The 26,744-nt window shown below is 43.3% G+C and overlaps 1 protein-coding gene across 2 annotated transcripts in view; it reads right to left on the reverse strand.

The window, feature by feature from the left end:
• The window catches only part of MIB1 (MIB E3 ubiquitin protein ligase 1), a 376,461-nt gene that overhangs the window by 196,609 nt on the left and 153,108 nt on the right, over positions 1 to 26,744 (reverse strand). For both annotated transcript variants that reach the window (XM_085605778.1, XM_085605777.1), the window contains exons 7-10: positions 25,273 to 25,456; positions 18,164 to 18,308; positions 16,023 to 16,156; positions 12,634 to 12,741 (exon numbers count right to left, since the gene is read on the reverse strand). In XM_085605778.1, the coding sequence (XP_085461904.1) occupies positions 12,634 to 12,741; positions 16,023 to 16,156; positions 18,164 to 18,308; positions 25,273 to 25,456 (571 nt within the window). The remainder of the gene's footprint in view (positions 1 to 12,633; positions 12,742 to 16,022; positions 16,157 to 18,163; positions 18,309 to 25,272; positions 25,457 to 26,744) is intronic.

A 26,744-nucleotide genomic window follows, 5' to 3' on the forward strand; every position in this document is an offset into this window, starting at 1 on the left:
CTGACGTGCTAAGCACTCTTGTAAAGGGCACATCTGGAGTCTTGCGTGAGGGACAATGAAAATGCAAGAGGCCATCATTCCTGCTAGCTGCATCAACACGTGAGCTGGAAGGGAATACTGGCTATTCTGGCTGGATTGGGGTATGCCAGAGCTTTGAAAGTGTTTATTGTGGCCCCTAGATACTGATGTATGTAGGAGGGCTGCAAGTGGGATTTGTTGTAGTTTATTGTGAACCCCAAATTGTGTAGTAGCTGAATTGTTTGGTAGTTGTGCTGTACACACTGCCTGTGTGACTTGGCTTTTATTAGCCAGTCGTCGAGGTACGGGAACACATGAATGTGTTGTCTTCGCAAGTGCGCGGCTACTACCGCCAGACACTTTGTGAAGACCCTGGATGCCGTTACTCCAAATTTCAGGACCCTGAATTGATAGTGTTGGCCGTCCACTGTGAACCTTAGATATTTTCTGGGAGCAGGGTGTATGGGTATATGGAAGTAGGCGTCCTTGAGATCTAATATGACAAGGAAGTCGCCTTGTTGAAGCAGTGTAAGGACTTGATGAAGAATGATCATGTGAAAATGATCTGAATGAATGTAGAAAATTAGGGGTCTGAGGTCCAATATTGGTCTGAGAGAGCCGGCCCCTTTGGGGATTAGAAAGTACAGTGAATACACCCCTGTTCCCTGATGCTGTAGGGAAACTAGTTCTATTGCGTGTTTTTGAAGCATGGAGAGAACCTCTTGTTTGAGAAGCATTAGATGTTCCGTGGACATGGGACGCTGTTTGGGTGGTATGTTGGGGGGAGTAGCAGTAAGTTCCAGGCAGTAACCATACTGGATAATTTGTCTTACCCACTTGTCTGTGGTGATGGAGTTCCACACAGGTAGGAACTGTGATAGTCTTCCCCCGACTGGAGTGGAATGGTCTGGGGGGAGTGGAGGGAAGTCACTGTTTTATGGTGGGGGAGTTGCGAGTGTTAGACCCGCGTCCTCTCCCTCTGTTGTTATTGCCTCTGTAATTTCCTCTAGAATAACCTCTGTTAGGGGAGGTGTGGGTGGGATTTTTATAATTGGAAGAGGTGGTGTCAGTGTCAATGTATTTTGAGGCGCCCCTATAAAAGGACCGACGAAAGGACCCTCTAGTAGCTGTTGTCTGTAGATTTTTCTAAAGATGTGTCCACAGTGGGTCCAAACAAGTGTTCCTGATCTATGGGTTGATTGAGGATGGTAGACTGCACTTCCTGCTTACAACCAGAGATGCGTAACCATGCATGTCTACGTAGTAACACTCTCGAGTTTATTGTGCGGGATGCTGCATCTGCTGCATCAAGTGCACACTTTGAGGTATTATTGATTAACTTTCCCCCTTGTATAAGGTCGCTTGTCTTGGTTTTATGCACGTCTGGTAGGTATTGAATGAGTTTTTCGAGCTCATCATAGTGAGCCCTGTCGTACCTTGCTAGTAAAGCTTGTGAATTAGCAATACGCCAAAAATTTGCAGCCTGAGATGCAACCCTTTTGCCTGATGCATCGAGTAAGTTAGACTCTTTGTCTGGTGGAGGGGCCTCCCCTGTGGTTTGGAAATTTGCCAGTTTACGGGCATTTGCTACAACCAAAGAATCCAGAGGGAGCTGGCCTTTAATGTAAGCTGGGTCACTTGGAGCTGGCTTGTACTTTTTCTCTATTCTAGGGTTAATAACCTTAGCCCTAACTGGGTCTTTTACAATGTCAGGGGCATGTTTGATCATCCCTTTCAGCATAGATAGAGTGTCTGTTGACTTTTGAGGCTGAGCAAATGTCTCCAGTAAGAAGTCCTCCTCCTGGGGATCTGAATGTAGTTGGATCCCATGGTATTGTGCAGCTCTATTAATTATTTGCGCAAATCCTATACTATCATCTGGGGGGATGGTTTGGAGGGGTATGAATTTGGCTGGGGCACATCTGGGACATTGTAATCGTCCCAAGGGTCCCTAGGTGTGATACTGTGGATATCATCATCAGTATCTGTATTATGTGGCGAGTGTGTTGTCGTCATCACCTTCCATGTAATCATCGTCCCCTTGTGGTGAAAAAGCAGGCACTGGAGAGTGTGCTGGAGAAGGTACAGTGTTTAAAGGCTGTGGAAGTGGAGAGAAAGGCCTCATAGGTGAGGTGGAAGAGTCTTTCTTCTTGGGGGTATATCAGGTGTCCAACTTCCACTTCTTAGGTGGAATAGATATGACCTGTCCAGTAATGGGGTCAATTTGAAGTGTTGTTTGTTTAGGATCTGGTGGATGTGGATGAAAAAGTTCTTTAGATCCACTGTCCTTCTTTGGTGCTGAAGACTACGGCTCAGAGTGGTGTTTTGGCTTGTCCTCTTCGGCTTTAGGAGGTGGTTTTGCCTCCTTTTGCCATGGTGGAGTTTTCGACCCCGAGGGCTTAGCCTGTATTTTGGGTTCCGAAGGTTTTTGCTTCAAAGCTGACGAGTTGACCTTGGGTTTCGGTGCCGAAGATTCTGTTGGGGCGGGACCTTAGGCTTATGCTTTGGTGCCGACGATGGTTTGTCGGTACCCTGTAGTGGCTGGCTCAATCCCGAGCTGCCTGAAGGCTTTGGATGCTTCGGAGCCTGGCCCAGAAGCGGGATTTCTGAAAACTTAACTCGGTGCCGACCCGACCCGAAGGTGAGGGTGTGACTGAAGCCTTTTCTGTTTTCGGGGCAGGGGCGTTGACGTCCGTACTCACGCTCTGTTGACCTGGAGTAATCCGGTCGTCCGATTCGGATTCGTCTGCTTCAGAGATGTTGGCCTGTTCGTCTCCTGTGTACGGATCATTGGAGCCTGCCTCAAAGATGTTTTCCGGCGCCGGAACGGTTGACCTGGACATTTCGGGTCGTCGGGGCCCGGCAATCACGTATAGTCTTTTTGGACCTGAAAGAATCACAGGCCTGGCAGTGTTGACTCTCGTGTTCTGTCGAGAGACAAAGATTGCAGACCTCGTGGAGATCTGTGAGTGGGAATTTAGCCCCACACTTGCATTTTATTGAATGGAGTTCTTTCCATATGTTGTTTGATGGTGCCAATCGGCCCAACGGCCCAACGGCCCACGTCGACGACCAGACTCGAGAATCTCTTTGAAACCGGATGCACGTGGAGAGGGATTTGCGATCGAGACAATACCGTCGAGCGGTGGGAGTTTTTTGCGCGTCGAAGGGGAAACGAACGGCGTCGACCCAGAGCGCAGCAAATTCCATCCGAACCCGATGGCAGAAAAAAGCAATCTGAAGATGGAGTCGGTGCCCATGCGCACTATCGTCCAAGGGAGGAGTCACCTATCTCGTGACTACTAAAGACTTCTTCCAAGACAACAACAAGGTGCAAGCATCTGAGCCAAATACTAGATGGCGATCTAAGCAAAAGTGTACAATCTGCAGCTCATATGCCGCGAACATATCTTTTCAGTTTCTTTCGCAGGGCGACGGGCCCCACATTGTGAAAGGCTCTAAAAGCAATGCAGAGAGATTTAAACCAAATTCTTTGGTAATCGGGAGCAAATGAAGCTCCTTAAGGGCCTGAGCAGTAGATGTGCTTCCATCGGACTTTTATAGCAACTAGACCGCTAACAAGGATGGCGGCCGAGGGTGCCTCGCTCTACCAGGCTGCACATCACTCAACCTACAAGATTCCTCCAAATTAAAATACAAGAATTCTAGTTTAAAAGTGCAAATAGCAATTTTATAGCAGTTTTAGTAGCTTTGGCAGTTTTTTAAATACAACAGATTAAAAGACAGTCAGTGCCTGAATCTCAGGCAATCCCCCGTTCTAACTGCACGGATGCACTTGCATCGGTCTTTATAGCAACTAGACCACTAACAAGGATGGCGGCTGAGCGTGACGCGCTCTAACATGTGGTACACCACTCGACCTCTAAGATTCCCCTAAATTAAAATAAAGAATTCTAGTTTGAAAGTGCAAATAGCAGATTTCTTTGCAGTTTTTAAAACACAACAGATTAAAGGACAGTCAGTGTCCGAATCTCATGAAATCCCCCGCCATTTAGAGTGTGGCATCAACAGGATGGCAGTGTTCCTGACCTCCTGAGAGCGTAGACTCTTACCCCTGGGGGTCATAAACTTGCCTGTGGTGGCAGGTTGTACTGGACCAGTCAGTCAGCACACTAGAGGGCTGTTAGGTTTCAGGGAGGTACCTGTAAGGTTGTGTAGGAAGGTGGATATCTGACTATGGTTACCCCCAACTTTTTGCCTAGTGTCTAGCTGGTTTTTCGACCTAGTTGGCCTGAGATCCTGCCATTCAGGGTCTCAGGCTGTCTGCTCTCTCTTTAAAATGGACTCCATGTACCCTAGGTACATAACCAATTGGTAAGGATCACCTTATTGGACCCTGTACAGTGTACCCTAGGTACCCAGGGCATAGGTGTACCCTAGGCCTCCCAGGGGCTGCAGCATGTATTATGCCACCCCTGGTCTGGCCTTCCAATCAGACACAACTGGCTGATCACTCAGCTGGGGCAAGGTCGTGTAATCACCCCTTGCTTAGATATAGTATGCCTATATCTACCCTTATATATATAGACACATGTGTACCTATCAGTCACTCCTATGGCAGGCCTTAACAATCCTGGAGGCAGAGTGCTTGGTAACATGTGAGATGGTGCTCTAGCATGAGCTGAGCCTGTCTGCAGCTTTCGGAACCATGTCCTTATAGCTGTTCTATGATATAGCCTACCATATACTCTTAAAGTGCCTTATAATCTTAGACGGTTATGGTAACTATGGTTTGGCTTTATCAAAACATGTCGTGTAAGGTGTCTAACACTTTGGAATAATACCCCCATACCATTTCTGGTGATGAGGATATTATCCCTCCCTTCTAGAGGGAGAGACATGTTAAAATCCTACTTTGCTGTTTAACTCTAACCAAAGCCTCAGCATCACAAAATGGATGCTGCTGCCACGACACAAGTCTGACCTCCTGCAGCTGGGAGTGATCCCAGCCAGGGAGGCCTGGACAATAGGTTTCCTGCTTGGGGAGGTGCTAGCACCTCCCCAGACAGCCTTTAGTGTATTGGGGCAGGGTGGGCTGAAAGGAATGAGACATGCCTGGGGCACACAAGGTGTTCCTTGCATAGTCCAGTTCAAACCGGTGCTGGGGCACTCCAGCCCCAGCTCTGGCGCGAAACTGGACAAAGGGAAGTGGGTGTAACCACCCCCTCCCAGGTCCCACCCATAAGGCGTGACCTAGCAGGTATCCCAGCCCCCCAGATTAGTATAAGAGTGGGAGTTGGGCCTCAAGACTTTGGATTATCCTGAACCTGCAAAACTGAACAGAAACTCTGGACCTTCGACATTCGACGAAAGAAGAAGACTGAAGAATCTCCCTTGTAGCCAAGGAGTGGCTACCCTGTGCAAACAGGCACCATCAAGAGACTACCCTTTGCTTTGCGACCGTTCTACGAGGAACCGACTGCAGAGCCCGACCAGAGCCTTGACTTCCAGACTTCTCCGACCCTCATCCACATCTGCAGCAGAGCTGAGATCCGTGGAGGCGACGAGCGACGTGGGACCGGCTACCTGGAAAAAGTGGCTAGTAACTTACAGCGCAGCTTCTGAGGTACCCTCGAAGTTGTGCACCGGGGATTGAGAAGCCCCAACCCCAAGCACCATCTGCACCGAAGATCAGCCCCCCACACTCCACGAGTCCTGCGTGGGGCCCTTCAGCATTTTCCTGCTTGCCGCGTCTGTCCGGTTGCTTGCCCGCTGGCTAGTGGCCTCTGTGACGACGCACCCTGAAATCTTCTGCGCTGGTTTGGCTCCTCCAGACTGGCTCCCGCTTCTCTGCAAAGAAGAAGCACCCCAGACCTTCCTGGTCTGCACCAGAAGCAAGTCCTTTGTTCTTCGTGGGTTCCGCTTGCCAAGGCTTGGTGAGTCCTAGTCCAACTTCGACGCCGCCGACAGCAAGAGCCTTCGTGGGACAGCTCGCCTCCTGGTCCTGGTCGTCCTCGACGCTTCCTGGTCCTCCTGGCTGCAGCGACAAGCTTCACCTTCACCTGCAATCTTCACGACATCGCCTGGTTCCTTCCTGGTTCCACGTGGTCACTGGCTAGTGACCTTGACTCTGTCCCTTCTGCTTGCAGGTTTCTTCTCTTCTAGATCCCAGCCTTGGGATCCACCGGACACTCTTCCCTGACTGCCTGTCAGCATCTTTCTTCAGGCATCCATAGGAGTCGACGACGAAAACGACGCATCTTCACCCCTATGCATCCGCAGCCTGTGGGCTAGGTAACTTGGGTACTCCGGTGCTCATCAGGATAGTGACTATCCTAGTGTCTAGTTTTCAAGTCTCAACTTCCTAGCTACTCCGGAAGTGTCCTAAATCTACAGTTTTCTAAACTGTACTATTGCTATTGACTTTTACGCATTACGCGTGAGTGTTTCCACTCTGCACACGAATCCCGTGGGCCTCCCACTTCCTAACTAACGCTAGTGTAGTGTAGCCCCAGCGATTCCCTAGGCCTAGGCCTATTCTATTTCCGTGACAGTGGTCCTTATACCACTTAGTATATGGTTTGCGTGGCCCCTAGGGCCTAACTGTATTACTTACCTGTGTGACTTAATGTATGCATAAATAAGACTGTGTTGTACTTACCTCTAATCTCATAAAGAGTGCTGAGGGTTGCTTAGAATAAATACACTTTATTTTATATATATATCTGTTGTGGTGTCCTTTCATTTGGTATTCAAGGGATTATATATGGTATCACAGCTGGCTTCACATGCCATTCAGAGTTTAGCCTAAGACTGCTCTTGTCCATGCTACCACTAGGATAGCTGGTCTATAAGGTTGACTTTACAACCAATCACCATAAGGGTATTTGGACTGATATAAGGTGTACACTAGAACTAGTGACATCATACATCAGGCCAACTTCTCACAGGTAACCTCTGGGTGCATGTATTAAAAAATCCATCACTGGAATCAGTGTGGGTTTATTAATACGAGGCGTTTGATACCAAACACTATAGGTTTCAGTGAAGCCATTATGTAGCTGGGGAACTCGTTTTGACCTGTGCCCACTACATAATTACCTGCTCACTTACAATATCCAGTAATAGAACTAGACATCACAGGGGCATATCTGCACATGCAGATATGTCCTCACATAAAATATAATGCACCCTGCCTTAGGGCTCAAAGGCCTGCTGTAGGAGTGTCTTACATATATCAGATATAGTGACTTTGGCATGACACAGGAATGTGCCATGTCATGTTTTCACTCATGGTTTGCATCATATCATGCAGCCTGCAATGGCAGTCTGTGTGGAATGTGTGTGTGGGTCCCTTAGGGTGGCAAGATATGCTGCAGCCCTTTGGAAACCTCTTTAGCACTCACGCCCTGGGTACCTGGGGTACCATTTACTAGGAACTTACTGAGGTGCTAAAGTCCTTAGCCAATTTTACCACAATTAGACAACACCCTGTTTTTGGAAAGGAGCACTGGCACAGAGGTCTGGTTAGCAGGCCTCAGTTCACTGTCCGGGTTGAAAAATCAGCATCTAGTAGCTAAAACGGAGGGGGGGGGGGTGATTCCTGCAACAAAAGCCCAGTTTCTTACACACGGATGTCTCAAGCATGACAAACTAAGGTCATGTGGTTCAGATGTTGGAAACAGTCACTTGTATAACATGCATAACTTAAAGCAGATATACTGCAGCATAAGAAGCAGAAGAGGATGAGGAGTATTATGGAGTGAAATATTGTGGTTAGGCATCACATAAGGAGCACAAAAAGCCGGATTCAATACAGAGATATAGAGATTTGAAAAATGGTCTGTGATTGCAGGGATGGGTGGAGGTTGAGGAGTCACAAAAGACGTACGTGTGAACACGATATGAATACACAAGGCTCCATATTACACTATTATAAGTGGTCAGTATTAAGTCACACTGCTAGGCGTCAGAGTACCCACAATTTGTGAATGGGAAAGAGGCTGGATGTAAGAGTATCGTGGCAGTTATGATACCTACAAGATGCATTTTACTTACCTGTATTGTAACATTTTTACTAGAAATATAAGGGAGTTGTTTCTGTGACTGGTCTTTTTAAATCTGTAAACACACCGTTGTGTTTGCTTTTTTTTTTTTTTTGGCTGCATCAAGATAAAGGATGACAATTGGTTTTTAACTTACTACTGGATTGCCCAGATGGAAGCAATTGGAAAATAGTGACATTTGATGGCTCCAGTTTACTTCTTTCATGTATACTGTGCATGCAAGCCTAATACCTCGGACATACATACACTAGTGTAAACGTCTACATTTGTTTAGGTAAGACACAATCGCCACATCAGTTACAACTGATAAGAGAATGCTATGGGACATACATTAGACAGTGACTTGGCAGACGATGAAATAGCAGAGGCGATACGGAACCTCCAACCAGGTAAAGCCCTGAGTCCTAATGGACAACCAATTGAGCTGTACAAACTAAAACCAGATAAATTAGCCCCTCATCTAAAAGCCATGTCCGAGGAGAGTAGAGAACGGGGTCAACTCCCACGTGACCAGAGGGTGGCAACGTTGGTCACTATTCATAAGGAGGGAAAACCGAGAGACGAATGCTCATCCTATTGACCCATCACCCTTTTAAACGCAGAACCCAAAATCCTAGCTAAGCTCCTAGCAAACCGACTGAATCAGGTTATATGCAAACTGGTACACCCAGATCAATCCGGATTCATGCCTCATCGGAACACAGCTTTAAACCTACGTAGGTTACATGGCGTGCTGGGACGATGGGACACAATCCAGGAAGACGCAATTGTGGTTTCACTGGACGCCACGATGGCATTTGATACTACTGAATGGCCATACCTCTTTGCAGTCCTTAAGAAGTTGGGCTTCGGCCCCGGCTTCATCAGGTGGGTAAAGCTCCTCTACTCGGCCCCTCTGGCACAAGCAGTAGTTAACAACAAGAAATCCGATATATTCACCCTGGGTCGAGGGACTCGGCAGGGCTGTCCACTCTCGCCCTTGCTCTTCGCTCTATCCTTGGAACCGTTAGCGGCATGGATACGCAGAGATCCTTTGATTAGGGGACTTAAGTTGACGGAGGGGTGGGAGGACCGGATCTCTTTATATGCAGACGACATTTTCCTATATCTTGCTTCTCCAAAAACATCGCTTTAAGTAGTTCTTGTCATCTTCACTAATTTTGGGAAAAACTCAGGGTACAAAATCAACTGGAGCAAGTCTCCGCTTTATGTTCTACATGGGGCTCCCCCTCCCCACCTAGAGATTGCCCTATTCAAATTGCACAAGTGGGCTTTAAATATCTGGGAATCTTTATCACCTGACGCTAAACTTCACTATGAGTGCAATCTCCTCCCCCCACAGCAAAGATTGAAGCGCGATGCCGCGAGCTGGAAGACGTTGCTGCTATCACTACTGGGAAGAGCAGCGCTCTAAAATGATGTTCCTGCCGCGCTTTCTTTATGTCCTGCAGAACTCCCCAGACCTGGTCCCGGGTAGGTACTTGAAGGAAATAGAGAGTATCCAGAGAGGACTGCTGTGGGATGGTAGACCCCAAATTGCTTTACACAAACTCACACTTGGATGGTATGATGGAAGTATAGGGTTTCCAGACATTAGAAAGTACTATTGGGCTGCCCACCTGGCAGCCGTAAACCACTGCACCTATCGTCTCGGGGACGACCGTGGGTACAGAATGGATAGATGGATACTCCCTGGTGGAAACTTCAATAGAGCGCTCTACTCCAAACCCCGCAGATACTTTTTAACGGACCAACAAAGCACTCAGTCCAAGTCTGGCATGCAGTGAACCGTAGCGTAAGGTGGGACCGAAAACGTACACTGTCCACCCCGCTATGGGACTCGGAACAACTGGGCACCCTGGGGAGGTCAAGGGGGTTTGACAAATGGGATTTCATTGGGTTATCACGGATCGGCGACCTATGGGAGGCAGGCACAGTAGTGGCGTTTGCTTCGTTCCAGCGCACACATCAGCCGTCGGACACTGAATATTTTCAATACTTGCAGGTCCGACACTCCCTCCAATCGAACCTGTCAGAGGGAACCACACCACCAGAGCCCTCTTCACTAGAGGACAGATTGCTTGATGGTTACCTACCAGATAAAGTAATCTCTCTTACCTACAAAAAAATTCAACAACACTGGAGATCCTCTTACACCACTACGGGAGCCATGGTAGAGGGACTGGTTGGAGCTGGATGATGAGGAGTGGCAGGAGGCAGTTGCCTCCCCATGGGAAGTGGCGATTTCGTCCAGACTACGCCTTGTCCAACTAAAGATTTTACAAAGAGTCTGTCTCTGGGCCCAGATTAGCACAAATGGGTAGGGCAACGAATGGACAATGTAAGAGACTGTGTGGCCTAGAGGGCACATTTATGCACATTATATGGGACTGTGGGTGTTTCCAGAAATATTGGGAGAAGGTACATGACTGCATGAGCGAAATATTGGAAATTGTGATTAGGCCTGAAGCGAAGAGGTGTCTCTTGAATGTGTGGAAACCCACAGATCTTAACAGTAAAGATAAACTATGGGCAACTCTGGGTCAATTGGTGGCAAAAAGAAATACCGCGCGCCTATGGGGGGCAGCAACGTCGCCGAAGCTTGGAAGGCGGATATGGATTGGTGTATGATCAGGGAAAAAACGGTTTACATGGCACGAGGCTGCCCAAAAAAATGGACTGCTATTTGGGACAAATGGAATGCCTATCGTGGGTATATATGTGAGCCGCCAGATCTTACTTCTGAAGACGGTCCACCATCACCATAATTAGAATAACTTATGTCTTTCTGTAAAGGTATGTTACAAAAGGTAACTGTCCAATCTCCATAGCTGTACAACTTGATGTGTGTGATTGTGTGAAGAAGTTGTGACCAGTAAAGGTTCAATAAAAAGAATTATTAAAAAAAAAAAAAAATAGAATGCTATGAATCACCTTCAGACAAGACAAAACCCAAACCACTCCTGCATAATTCCAAATTCAATCCAACCAAATGTTCTTGTTTGTAGCACACTAAGGATTAGCATTTCATGCCATGTCCGAATCATCTTCCTTCCAGCAGCTCTCACAAGTGAAACTGGTAACTTTGATTAGAACTGTGTTTCTTAACCTTTTGACGTCTGTGGTCCCCACTTAATGATTACTTGAATCTGGGGACTTCCACTGAATCATTCTTGGAATACCAAGTAATTCATCAACCATACTATATTCTATTTGATGTAATTGCACTACTCCCACAAATCAATCTGAGGATACCAACTTAATTTTTAGACTACAATTTCAAATTCCTTCATATTTGGCAAACGTGTTATAAATTTCAATTTTGCTTCTTTATTTATATATACTATATTAATCTGTTAATGTTATTTTCTTTTCTAAGCAGCTTAGACCCTCTAAGTAGGCTTTGCTGAACACCCAGGGCCCCTCAGACCACAGCTTAAGAACCACTGGACTAGAGCATGAAATGAGCAACTATAGTACTGTCATATATCCTACAGAAGATTGACATTGCCCTCTATTTCTCCAGACTTTCAGGAAGCACTGTCTAGCGGGTTAGTCCTGTACATTGGGTTTTCTCACATTGAATGCACCGTTGTCTGAAGGAAAATAACCACGGTCTTGATAATTACTTATTCCACATTTATTATTTAGCAGAACCACATGACTGTAGTAGGATCTGACTATATATTGGGTGAAGATTGTAATGTGCTCCCCACCCTTTGTAATTTTCCTTTCACAGGTCAATCAGAGCTGGCTTCGCACACTAATTAAAAAAGGGGCGCTGGTTTTGTAAAGATAACTTTTTTGGCATACTACTTTCATTGTCCAAAACTGACACCCTAGCATTCAATACATTATAGACAGCCCTAACACTAGCAAAACAATGTCATTGTTAACACATTTTGAAATTATGTAACATTCCACGCCCATCAGTAACACCACACACCATTGTTTCACCTATAAACGGTCATGCTCAGCACATGCCAGAGAGGATTCTCTTCACCATAGAACACACAACACAGCACCAAAATCATATAGCTGTGCTGCCACGTTTAGAGAGCTGGCGCATCCATGCAACCTACACACTAGAAACATGAATAAAAAAAATTGTACATCTACATCACGTCATTTTAAGACACAGGACCCGAGGGGGTTTGGGGGGCGTGGGTGTGTGGGTGTGAGAGTGTGTATGTGAGTAGACAGAGCTATAGTTTGGCTGAGCAATGGAAAATTGATCCATCCAGCAACTGAGATAAAAAACGTAATGCTGCAACACACCTGCCCACATACAAAACATCACCACCATCTTTCAAGAACAAACTAATTTTACTTTCACACTAACACCCGTCATTCAAAACCTCAACAATGAACAGATTCTCTACAAACCACACACAAGGAAAACAACGACGAAACATTATCAGGAGATGGTTCCTCCAGTTCGACTGATTGCCTTCCTAAAGCAATCCAAAAGGGCACCCAAACTAAAAATCTGCTAAAAGGGCACAACAGTGGTGATTAGTGCTACACAAATGCGTAGACTGCATACCTAAAGGTACGCTACACAAACTGTTTACAATTTAAAACTTACCTCTGCTTCCACATCAACATTTTGCTTCAAAAGTAATTTCAAAATGTCAACATGTCCATTCTGGCTGGCTGCTTGCATTGCAGTGTGTCCAGCACACTGCCCGTTCACCTTAGAATATAAAAGGAAATGTTTTCAGAAACTACCAAAGCATAATAGTTTAGCTGATGATATAGAAAATAAAACATGTAAGGAGAATCTTGGAAACATTTAACCAACTAAATTAAATAGCTTACATAATAAACAGATAACACATCTTGACCACAGTAGTTGCAAAAAAACGCCAAATGGAGAAGGATATGCACCAGCCAAAGTGACACACATGCAATGGTTAGTGAAATACCCCCGGTCTTTGGTAGATAAAGTCCTGACCTGTATGGCATTTCTTATTATATGTTCATGTGATGCAAAACAGAGCACATGTAGCTATTTGTTAATGCGGCTATAGATAATGCGCAGAATGCACTAAAGAGCATGAAAATCGCTTAGGGTTTAGAAGACAAGTCAGTTCAATATTAAAGTGGGCTTTCAGCAAACTTATGAAGTTTTGTGAGCTCAATTGTCATGTATTTTGTGTTGCTCTTGCTAACAAGACAGCAAAAGAATGTTTCCACTCTCTGCATCAGTTTGGATTCCACACTAGCTGTGGATCTATTCTGCAAGTATATGTGGGTATGCATGTTTCCTCATCGGAAGAACTTGCTTTAAGAAATGCTTAGGATGTGTGATAAAAAATGATTGAGATGTATTTAGGTCCACTCATTGATTTTGTTCAGTGGGTTAATAATCATGGAAGTAATACTTTATTTGTAGCAGAAAAGCACATAAATACTAATTTGTTCAAAAATACCAATAACTGTGTGTGTACTGATTTTAAGATTCAGGGCGGGGCTCCACATCTGAAGATCAAAGAGTTTCAAACAGTTTTTTGTTTTTTTTTACACCTTACCATGCAGAGTATAATTGTGGGAGAGCTGGTTAACAACTGCCAGTTTTAGTTTTTCCACAAAAGTTGCATTTTATTTTTGGAGATTGGATAATCTACTAGGTGTGCCCTAATTATTTAAAGGAACACAACAGTTTGCTCTCCCGTCTGGAATCTCTAAAGTAAGAATTTTCTAATTGATATGAGTGGTCCAGGCAAGAATCACAGCCACCGATCCTGTATTCCCTTACACTGGAAAATGGTGCCGAAAAGAAAACACAAAACACATGGTTGCTGCCTTCACAGATACTTAAAATCACAAAACTGCTCAAATGTGACACATGGAAATGCTAGAGTCAACACTTCGTGAATACTAGGAATTCCGTTAGGTAGAATTGCTAAATGTCTGCGCAATATATATAAAATACTGTACACTTCGTGCTCATGAACAAAATAAGTAGGGAGTTGCACACATGGTGCCCAAGGAAAATGCTACAGTGGCATTTGGGCTAACAGTTTTAATGATAACTTCACAAAGTTGCCTATCCATTAAAGCATGAGGAAAATGAAAGACATTTACTTTTTCATACTCAGAAAGAAGTCCAGAAGATCTTCTCCAGCTTCTAGTTACAGTAACTGGTTACTTTAGTTCAATTCATTTTTTTACTACCTTGATAATATGAGGGAAGGCAGGATTCTGATTCACTATGTTATTCCCCTTTTATGGGCGTTGCAATATTTTTATGATTCCCAGTCCAGGGTTAAATTCAATGTTTACTGCTTTTGAAGATTCTATGGGTTTTTTCAGATTTCTTTGCTTTCACATTTGCTATTACATCAAATGATTGGCCAATCATTACTTTTTGCGGCATTATTGGTTGTTGGAGCTGTGTTTAATTGTTATAAATTACATGGAATTCGTCTGGATTTATTTTGATTAGTGATGTGGCATACACTGGCTGGGGTTTGCTGCCGTTAGTAGGCTGATGTTTGTTGGGCAGCAGTCACCAGTTATATGTAGATGCTATACGTTTATATTAGTTTTACAAAATATTGGTCAAGGGTGGCCGCTCTGCAGAATATTATATTTAAAATCCAACCAAGATGTCAGACAACCTATAGTTGCACAGCTCCAAGACTGGGCTAATGCTCTTTAGCTGTAAAATGAGATACGTCATTACCTCCCTCCCTACATCTGATCAGTCTTGGTGGTGTATCACAGACTCTCTTAAAGTAAAGGTCACTTTAAGATCTGTGCTGAGAGACCTCTCTGGGTGTTGGGAGTATTTTAAGCGCAGTCAGTGCGTATGTAACTAGGTACGTATTTAACTATATTTGTAAACGTCCCATGAACAAACTAACAAAAATAAAGTTTAAGCCAATTTCCTGCACCCCCAAAAGGTTCTAAATAAACTGGAAATATTAAACTAAACATTACACGGTGTGCAATAGTTCAGTAAGTTGCTACATATTTGGACGCCCAAGATCAAGAAAATTACATTGCGTTATGTTTGCATTCAATTATTTGCAACAAACCAATTGATTAATCTTCCTAATTCTGCATGAGCGGCAACTACTTTAAAATAGATGCCTCTGAAATGATCAAGGAATCAGCGGTGTACCAAACGGCTGAACACAAAGGACCCAAACTATCTGAGCCCGCAATTTTTTAAACTGCCAACAGTAGAAGACTCCTCTTCACAGAGATTTATGTTCAGTGATATTTGAAGCTAGTGGGCTTAAGGCAAGTTCAAACACTAACTGAACTCAAGCCGGTGCTTGCATGCATCAGCAACCAAAGCCGCAGAGGCATGATGTAACATACCACAAATATCTTATGCACCTGGCACAACCTTCTACCACCACAATGCACCTGGATGATGCCGGAAGCAAGCAGCAGCCTCTACAAACTAAAAAAACAACATTTCTGTGAAAATGCTAGTAATGGCTGCAGCCATACCAGATTGCAGGTGTACCTTGGGGAGGATAAAAGACTCTAAAAGGAGACAAAAGCTGCCAGCACATTTACAGAAGACATTGAACAGGATTCCCTGCACAGACTTCCAATGCTGAACACATCCATGTACTGCACGTATCCAAAGGTTAGAAAGCAAAAATGAAGGAAGTTTTGAATTTCAATTGATTACCTTGGAGCTTAATGTCTTTGAAAGAGACAAATTTAATGCATAAGCAATAAGGTATTCTAGGTCTTACTAACTGATACTGTCCCTCCTAAAGTGGGTATGGTAGTAACGGTATTGCATGGGTTTCGAAGTAATGAGGTCATGTCAAAACAAATATTACTGTTTTTAATATCAAGAGTTTACTTAAAATTACGTACAAGTGGAGGAATCAAAGGTATGTAATCACAAAGCATCAGAGGTTCTTCACATGCAAAAAAGTTAGCTACCGAGGTAAAAAATAAATAAAAGCATTGTTCGTATAAGTATCTGAATGATCATCTTACATCCACGTCTGGTCTCTTAAGTAAATCTTCCACTTTTGCAACATCTCCGTTAGCAGAAGCTTTGACCAATTCTTCATTGAGATCCCCAGACTCTTGCGTCTCAAACAACTTTTTCAATAGTTGAGATAAACGTTCTGTGGATGAACAAACACAGTAGCTAGTTTTTCATCTTACTAAAGCAAAATAAAGAATCTGAAAAAATAGAATGCATTGCAAACTTAAATATACAACTATATTTTGACAAATGGTTATTCTTCAAGTAAGACTTAATTTCAAGGTTCGTGGAGAAACAAGTTATTAAAATGTAATTGGGAAACATTACTAAAGTATAATTAAGAGTTAATCAAGCTAGATATTAGGTCTGCAAAGCATGAAATTACAAGGATGATGGATGGATTATAAAGTCTCACAGAAGGCTGACTCACTCAAGTGGACGTCAGTTCCCACAGGCACAGCCATTCCAGAGTATGCTAGCTGCTTTCATGCACAACTAGGACACCAGGATCATGATAAACAATCACCCTCATGTCACAGTGTCTTGTCTAATGCTTCTAAACTACATACTGAGCATAGTCAATCTGAAGCTTAACTGACTCAACCGAGGACTCTCTTCCACCAGAAGACTATTGTTTACAGTTACATAATCATTTGATGGAGAACATTCAATTCAACTGTCAATCTTTCATTTACTTTGGCATTTCTGCACATTAGTACTGGAAGAAGTCTTCAGGTGGCACATTTGTGCTATATAAACAACCTAAACATATTTGATCTCAGAGGGAGCATCAGTGACAAAAAGAGAAGACATGCACATCGGTTAGCCTGTTATCACCTTAGGAGGCAAATCGGGATCACAAAGTTTCGTATGGTTGGATGTGTTAACGGCAATCAAAGGGACTAAATAATTGGTTAGAGGGACGCCATGGGTAAGTTTTACTCTATAACTTAGCTCACCATTCAGCCAGCAATGAGCAGACCCCAAATTTAGAAATACTTTGTAAAGCAAGTTGGGTATATCTGCCTATCAATATACCATGTGTCTGACCTACACTACACACAAACGTGTCACCTTCCCCCATACTCCCGGTTTGAATAGCACAAAATCAAACAAAGACACTTCCACCTTCACAGACACGCACACTCATACGTACTCTCTGGATCCCTTGAGTGGAATGGGGCCAGTCTACAAGGCTTGGCCAGGGCCGTCTTTAAGCATAAGGCAGAGGTTGTAAAATGACGAGTTGGACTAAATTGTTGGATAGCAAAATCACCTCCCATAAGAGCATAACTGTTGCCTCTTTAATGGATAAACCTTATCCAAGGGTTGCTAGCAGCACTAACGTGCAGACTGAATGCCAAGTTCAGGAAACCTGATCTCTTGATGAATACCACACTGAAATCTGCCCTAATCTGACAGTCTCCATACTTGTATGCATTTAACCTACGTAAGCACAGTGTTTGGGAGTATTGAGCCACAAGGGAGTGAGTCTCATTTCCTAACAAATTCCCTTTTGGTGAAAAATGCCAAATTCTGCTCAAATAAATGGACCAGATTCATTTTGTTTTGGCATTTATACAAACCTTCAGTTTCTCAAAGTACAAGAAAACATATGCAAGACCGTATTGTAAAGTGCTGCAACTACTTGCATGCCAAGAAGGCTCGTTTTTGCTACTTCAGTAGACTGACACAACTAGGATAAAAAAGAGCCTTTAGGAGACACATGAATGTGCAGGCCTTGATTCAAGTGTGAAGAGGCCCTCATGGTACCTTATACTTCAAGTTTGGCAAGCATAAATCTGGTCTGGGAGGAATCTTCCAGAAGGGATTCAATTATTTTCTTGGAAAAGGGGTATTACAGAGAAGACTAATTAATGTTGGTTTTAGATGATCCTAGGGGATTTGGAGAGAAAGTATAGCTTTTAAGTATTAGGATTGAAGATGCAAACATTGTATAATTCAACTTTCTGTTAAAAAGACATGCAAATATATATACAGGCTTTGAAAGTAGAGGTTATAATGAAAGGTGTAAATGTACCTTTGTTCTACTCTTGTATCTGCATAGCAGAATAACTACTATTTTAACAGTCTAAATTTAGTAAACTGATTCTTAAAAATAGGAAACAAAACATTTCGAACTGACCTCCCGATGCATTACTTATAGCGGATCCAGCCGATGCGACTTTAGAGACTGCTGCAGGATTATACGTCCAGGAGGTACCACAAACTTCCACTTTCAGATCGCTGTCTGAATAGATCTGCTGCACTCTGCCAACTTTACCCAGTGTCTGCATTAATGGAAAAAGGTGGAAAAGCTTAATTACTTTCTCTGTAATATCTTTGCCATATTCTCGATACAGACGACTCAAACTGCAGTGGAACAGTGCAAGATCTAGCTCACTCAGATTTACAGTCTCCTCAGGAACAAGAATTGTTTTGGAACACTACAAATGGGGAAGGTGCACAAGAAGACGACAACAGATGCCAGTTACCATTCTCAAAAGGTGGTTTCCTGACCAACCCAGCTCAAAAGCAGAGAAATAAAAACGCAAAACAGCAACACTGAAATAAAGCCGTTACTAGGTTACAAATACATTAATACATTAAACAGTCGAAAAGTTGAGGTGCCCCGTCGGCTCAAAACCTGCATTATGCATACTCCTTTTTGCATGTAGTGAATAAAGTCAAATACTTTGCGGATTTCGCCCTGAAACCACCACTTGAGTACAAGTCCATATTATGCTATAATCAGCATGATGTTGTTTAACTTCCAATGTTGAAAAGCTGTGAAAAATCAAGCAAGAGCTGAGATTCTGATAGGTAAAGGTAAGGTCGCTGCAAAAGCAGATGCTATTGATTCTTCCCGCTCTCAAAGAAAGTTTTAGCGTGTCCTTTGATCTCTAGTAAGGCACTCAATCACACAACATGACCAAAAGATGGTAACCTACGGTGATGTCCGTTTCACAGTGCTTTGTATATTTTGGGATGATGTAGAGTCAAGACATTCTAGCCTGATGCCAAGCTACAAAATACATTTCCAGACCTTACAGAAGACAGCAGGAGTATGCACCAAACATGAATCTACAATGGACCCCGGTGTTTCATCTTTTCATCATGTTACACATGCGATTCAGGTGTTAAGCACACAGGGTGCAGAGAACCTCTTGGGAAAAGCTGCATCTTTTCAGAAAAACCGATACCAGCACAAACAAAGGCAACAGTTAGTAAATATGATATGGTAAGGACCTCCTCATACCCACCTTCTTGTCAAGCACATTTCTTCTCTTTGTGCTGCTGAGTCAAACTGTACAAAGAGGAAGGTGTGTGGTATCTTCCTCACACTATCATCTACTTTGTTTAGCCATAGAACGAAGGGTAGATTGTAAGTTTACGAATGTCAGAACCATAAGACGACAGTGGATGTTCTAGACGAGGAGTGTGGTGTGAAGAGGCCATTGTTGTACTCTAGAATAAACCTTGTCTTTCTATCTTGCTGGCATCCATTCACTCAGTCTTCCTATGGTGCACACAGCCATAATGAAAAGGCGTTCACAAGGCAGATCTTTCATAAAATAATCACAAATTTTAATGTGGTCTGTACACTTTGAGAAGGGCCTGTGCTCATTAAGGGAATGTGCTTATTTTCACAAGGTATTGTGAGAGTGTTAGTAAGGTCTTAAATGGCCTGCAAGTGAAGAGTCCTGTATGGTAACATGATGATGCCCAACATAATTGTATTTTTCAGTGGACAATTTCTTCTTGGGTGCAAAGCACGTTCAGTATTAAGGCCTGCATGGAAATGAGTCGAACTTTTTCTGTGTTCTCAGCAAAGAATTAGCTTTGCTCTCTTGGGATCCTTTGTGTCGCCCTGTGAACCGAATCCTTCATTAACCTTCATATTAAACAGCATGGAATGTGATACAAGTTTCTTTATTGTCTGGTGTTGCGGATTCTAGCAGATTGCTGGTTCTTCACTAACAGCTATCAACAGAGCAAGAGTCCCGTTGTTTCCAAGTCAAAACCAAATACTATTTATCTAATTTAGTTTTTTTTAAATAAAACTAATATTTCAATGTAGTGTTTTTATAGGTGCCTAACTGATTCTTCATGAAGTTCTTCAGACAATTGTGCTCAAAACTCTCTGACCTCAAATACAAACATTCTTGCATTGCTATTTAGGCCAAAAGCTGTTCCTATAGAGCGGAAGCATCTTTGATCTGAGCTGCCTACGGATTGATTAGTGCCATCTATTAACATAACTACAGTCATTTTTTTCTGAACTTAAATTCAAGAAAACAATCTTTGTCAGGTTGGCTCTGTAAAAAGTAGAAAAATTATAACCAAGAAAGTCAATAACTAATTTGCACTGAGAAAAAACAAACAAAGCAGTAAGACATATCTGTAAAGCAGTTTTTGAACAATGCATCTTCGTTCCTTATCCTCACAAAGTAAGGAGGGACACTTCCTTTGTCATTTGTCTGAAAAGGTTTTTCAATTCACAAAAATGGAAACTACATCCCACATGAGAGCTGCGTCAACAAACCCCACAGACTGCAATCAACCAGTTGGCTACGATCATGTCTTCTATCAGCTGCACTTCCAGGCACAATGCAGCTTGTGCATATGAAAGGGTATTTTAATGGATAGCTTTTGTATTTTCAAATGCCACCTAAAACTAGTATCTGTTTTGTTTTAAGGAATGGCTGAATTTAGTAATGGTCTGTGAGAGGCTGGCCTGGTATGTGGTGAACACATACACGTGGACATACTGCACCAGTCCAGACAAAATTTATGGTGATTTAGGAGTTCTTAGACAACCTGAGAAAGCTCTCTAAGTGGTAGCTGTGGACAGCAGCCTTCAGGCTTAGTCCAGAAGGAGTGTAAAGCAGCTTGTTTTACCAGAACGCAATCCTATAGGTATAGATTAAGTGAAAAAGAACCACACAATGTATTTATGAAAAGATATATTTATTATATAACACTCACTAACACAGAGATATCTCCTCCCCGAAGTTATACACAATGCACACAATACTTTGCATAGAAATCAAGTAAATAGCATGGAATACAAAGTGGATCCCAGAGAGGGGACCAAACCATATACTAAGAAAGTGGTATAAGAACCACGTCTCGAGTCAAGACAATGTCCAGAGGATGATGAAGTGCAGTGTGGGAACACAAACGCGTTCGCCATACAAATCAACGTGCAAGTCGCGGTGGCAATTTTAAAGATTAAAGACCCTTCCCAGTGGACCCTGAAGAAACTCCGTGGAAACAGAAGGTTGGAGAGCCACCACAACCGTGGATACCCTAGCACTCACGTTACCTACACCAGGGAAGCCGGGTGCATAGGTGTGAAGTGGTGTCGGAAACCGCTGTCAAACCCAATTGAGGACTTCAGGAATATGCCGCTGCTGGAGGAGCAAGTTGAATTTACCTTTGGATTCCTCCGAAGAGTTCCTGCAAGGAGAGGGGACAGAGTCTACGTCACTCAGTGACTTTGAAGATGAATGCCCACCTATGTCAGGAGTTGCAGGAGAGTGGACGGTGACCTTGACTCTGCAGCTGTGAGGACCAGGCGACGCTGTGGAAGATCAGAAATTGTGCACAAGCTGTCCCATGTCGAATGTCGAAGGTTGAGGGGTCGGTGTCTACCAACAAGCCTTGGCGACTGCAAATAACACGAAAGTCGAAGAAGGTGCAATGTCAGGAGCAGCAAGGTCCAGGGGACTCACCACAAGCAGGGGAGTCAGGACAAGCCCAAGCAATCAGGGGAGCCCAACAGAAACAAAGGTGACCCTCAACAGGACTCACAGAACGGAGGCACTGAAGTCGCAAGTGGACCTCAAGCAGCTCACCAAAAAATACAGGCCACGGTGCAAACGATGCAATGTGGACGAGGATTCTGATCACTGGAGATGCTGGAGGTTGGGGTTGCTTGGAGCCCGAAGATCTTGGTGGAAGGAAGCCAACATGCCTTTGCAACGGCAAGTCGACACGGTGCACAGGGGTTCGGTTCCTGCGGCTCCTTCGAGGGACACTGGCCTCAAACTTGGTGAGGTGGCAGGGCGGGCCTTGAGAGCTGTGGAGAAACACCACCTGTGTTGCTGAGCCTTTCGGAGTCTGCGGGAGCTCAGGATCAGAAGACGGGTCAGCTTAGTTGCGGTGCCTGCAGATGCAGGGAAGCAACTCCTTCACTCCAAGGTAGATTCCTTCAGGTTTCTTGGATGCCCAAAGCCTTGGAAGGTTCCTGTATGGTGCACAGACGATGCAGCAGACTGGAAGGGAGACGAAGTCGAGCCCAAACGAAGTCCAGAGTGCCCAGACGGTAGAAGTTGAAGTGGTGTCTGAATTGAATCGTGTCCCACGACGAATCTAGGGGCCTACGCCCAGGTAAGCCCTTAAGTACCCCAAGGGAAGGGTTGGGACGATTCAGGGGACCCTCCCAATGGCTTCCAGAGCTGGTTTGAACTGGACTATGCAAGGAGGCACCAAATGTGCCCCTCATGCAGATTAAGTGGCGCTGGCAAGGGCACCCACCCAGCCCCAATACACTAAAGCCTGTCTGGGAGGGGGTCACACCTCCCTGTGACACGATACCTATTGTTCTGCCTTCCCCTGCTTGAGCGTGGCTCAGATGCAGGATGACAGAATCGTGCCTCTGGTCGGCAGCAGCTAAGTTGTGCTGTATGGGTCTAGGAGATTGGTACTGGGAGCAATGAGAGCTTAACAGAGGGCTCTTCCAGTGCTTGGAATCATACCTCCCACACCGTTTAGGTTGTATGAGTATGATTCCAACTCGTTTGACACTAAACATGATAGGATTAGTTGCAGCCCATTTCGAGATGGTCATCGTGTAATTGTGCAGTTCCCCTCTACATGGTATATGACTGCTTCACTTACAACCCGGGAGAACGGACTCCGTAGGCTGTAGGGGTGTCCCTCACACTTCGAACCAAGCACCCTGACCTCAGGATTGTAAAGACCTGCTATGGGGTAACTTATAGGTTTTAAGTGCATGGACCCTAGATATAGAAAACCTATTTCTTTCGTAAGGGGTGCGAGGACCAGCAATGGCAGGCCTGAAGTTACAGTTTGAATGATCTCCCATGGATGGCATAATATATGCTTCAGCCCATGGGGGACCTCCGGGGTACCTATGCCCTGGGTACTGATAAGGGTACCTCAGTATCCAATCTGGGATGTACTTAAGTACTGAACATAACACTTTAGGGGAGAAAGCAGAGAGACTGGGGTCCTGATTAGCAGGATCCTAGTCAGACTAGTCATTAACAGCTTAGTGCCAGGCAACAAGTGGGGGTAACCATAAAAGTAGATCCTACTTTCCTACATGGTCTTATTGTAATGGGCACTACATGGTTTCCTGTTAAGGACATCTAATAAAAACTAATTCGAAAGCTGATCAAAGAGGTTTTGGGGTACTAGTCTAAACCAATAAAGGTGGTCTCACTTTAAGAGGCATTCGATTAACATGAAATTAACTATTTCTCATTGTTATTTAAAAAAACAAAAAAAGTTAGATTCACTCAGAAAGGGTGGGGGTGGGGATAATGCAAAACAAAGTAGCCTATATCAGATTTTGGTTTGAACAACAGTTTTAAGGTTTTGCTTTCGACCAACACTTTCAGACATCCATTTTAGAACCCCATACTTAAATATCCTTGTGAGTGTAAGATGCTGGTTGAGCAGAGGTTTGAGAAAATGTCCCCTTGAAACGATTAACAACACTACTACAGATGGGATTTTTTTAAGCACCTCCAAAACTCAAAAAGGCAACTTTCGTTGGATAGGCCTCATAATTTCACTGCCGACCATCAACCAAGCAAAAAAAAAAAAGTGCATAAATAACCTTAAGGACAGTTTCTGCCGAGGAGAAGCTAGCATAAAGTGAAGGCTTGCACACCACTTGGTATTTCCAAATCGATCACAACGGTCATGAATGTCTTCTAAATAGCTGGGCTCTCGACTTCGCTAAAAAAGTTCACCCAGATTTTTTAAATCTAGACAGCTACCAATCAGGTTAAAAAATCCACCTTGTGACATTATGTTAAGGTGCAAGAGCACAGAGATGGGCTCTTATGTGTCATAGAGTGGTTTCCTTAAGGTCAATCTAACACGGGTATATACAAATTTTAGTTTCTAGAATAGATGTTTAAACCATAAGCAAAAGGTGCTGTACTAGACTATTGCTTGCTTATTAATAGACTACAAGGAGTGATGGGTACCTAGGTTGCACTAACCAATTGTTGCTCCATGTTCTCCAGACATGCAATCCTAGGTAGTTTGAAAAACAAAATGGACTCCAAGCTCTCTAGCATTTCTTGTTCTGGATCTTGCATTACATATATTGTGAAAATATTTCACAACCCGTTTGTATAGCTGATCGTCAAATTTAATATTTATGCGGACAACCAACGGTACATCAGACATTCTGAGGTCTACACATCATCCTCATCAATCAAAACCCATAAGATCAAAAAGATTTTCATTGTGCTCCTAACGGTCACTTTTTGCATTTTTTCAAATACTTCTCTTCAGTGGAATATGGAAGACCCATTACCTCTATAAGAATATGACTTTTACTTCCCTTGAATTACGTCTCCACCCCTAAACTTTTGAGAGAAAAATGTTCAAAGGATTAACAATTAACTTGTGCAAATGAAAGGGTATTTTAATTGATAATGCTTCCAGTATTTCCAAAGGACACCTAAAACTAGTATCTGTTTTGTTTCAAGGAATGGCTGACTTTACTAATAGTCATGTTGCTTTCTTTAAGCAAATTGTATAGTACTAACCAGTAAATATTTGTTATCTACATAGTACATGCATACATATACATCCACGACTATAAGACTTTGTCGTCAAATGTGACGAACTCCTCAGTAAGGCTGATACCACCTCTCAGTACATTTACAACATATTGAAATCTAAAGGTGAGCCAGCAAAGACCTTACCCTACCTTTGAAACACTAGTCAATGAGATATACAATAATACTTTCTGAAACTTGGGGTTCGCACACCTTTACAGATTTTATATATTCAGCTGTAAATAAAAAAGGTTGCAAGTCTAGGAATAAACATGGGGACAGGATTAAACTTGAAACACTACAGCAATAACATGGAGTAGCAGGTCCACACATATTTAGAGTCAAACAAATGGCACTGTTGCCTTCATGTAAACACACCATTCTTCATATGGCATCTTGCAATAAACTTTTCTATTACACTTACAGGTAACATTGCTTCAGCCCACTCTCCATGACCTCGCTGAAGAAGCTTGATTCGTTCTAAATCGTAGCATATCTGAACAAGGTCTCCCACTTGAAACTGCGACGTCCCTCCTTCTGCACCCTGAGCGGCATCACCACTACGAACCATGTTGGCCTTTGTAAGAACAGCTGGATTAAATGTCCACCTAGGGATAAATGTTTTGTTCAAGTTAGCATTCAACTGATTCAACTTAATCTTGATGGAATTGAGAGTTACTACAGAGTATCTGTGTCAAGAGGGCTTTGAAACTCCAATTTAAATAAATTAATACAGAAAGAGACTAATAGATATCAGAGTTTTACACAACTTTAGATTATTACAATAAGACAACGCACACGGTTTAAAAATAAAAAAAATAAAAAAAAGACTTCTACAATACTTCAAATGATGTGCATAGAATAGGAAGTTTCACACAAATGATAACGCTATGGTGGGAGTATCATCCACCAATTTGTATCACTCAAGACTAAATAAGGAAAAATCTATGGAAATCCCAACCTGAGGTTTCATTATATTGCTAATAGACATTACTCAGAGGGGGCAAGAAAAAAAAATGACTAACAGAAGAGAAAGAAAACACATTTTACTGTTCACGAGAAATCCCCGAATTCACACATTTTTTAAAACACTGCACTATTAAAAATTGCAGCACATTTATGCATTTTTCAATAAATGGGATACTGACAAAAAGGTGGAGCTTATCTATTATTTTGGGCTTTATACATACAAACTAAGCAGAAGCAGAAATTATCAGCAGTGCTGGGGTGAAGAGTGGGCCCTTCAACCAAACTGTTATTTCTTGGCATCATAGAGGGGCGACAGTTATGCATCAAGGTCCTAATCCATTGAGGCCCGGGGTGCCTCCACGCTAAGTACTGATGATCACCACCCACGCCTAAAAGAATGCGGATTGGAAAGGACAGGTGCACCCTGCTGGACTAACCCATATACTGGGACACGGACTGCCCAAAGAAAAAACTAAGATTTGGCGTCCGGGGTGGGAGAACTTTAAAATTACCACAGGGCTTGACATGAATGGGTATAACCGAGTACCGGCATTATATATTCATTACAGTCATTTTTGTGCTACATGAATATTGTGACGTAGCCCTAATTCGGTAATATAACTAATATTTTCCAGATCTGAGTTTATGTCAACGAAACTAAAGGAGTACAGTTTTATTCTTACCTAGTCCTCTCCCACTCTTAGCTCTTGGAAACTAATTGCAAGAGAAGGGTATGGTGCTGACCCAGTAAAGATAACCAATAGCATAAAAGTGAAAATTATCAATGACTGCAATGTTCAAACGAGTAACAGTGCTTAAGTTGGACTCACATAAACTGTTGAAGTCCTGCATTGCAGCCATAAAAACACAAGAATCAGGAATACGCTAAAAACAAGCATTACCAAAGCAAATATGTAATGCTATAAG

This window comes from Triturus cristatus, chromosome 5_1, assembly GCF_964204655.1.
Source record: "Triturus cristatus chromosome 5_1, aTriCri1.1, whole genome shotgun sequence".
Taxonomy (NCBI): Eukaryota; Metazoa; Chordata; class Amphibia; order Caudata; family Salamandridae; genus Triturus; species Triturus cristatus.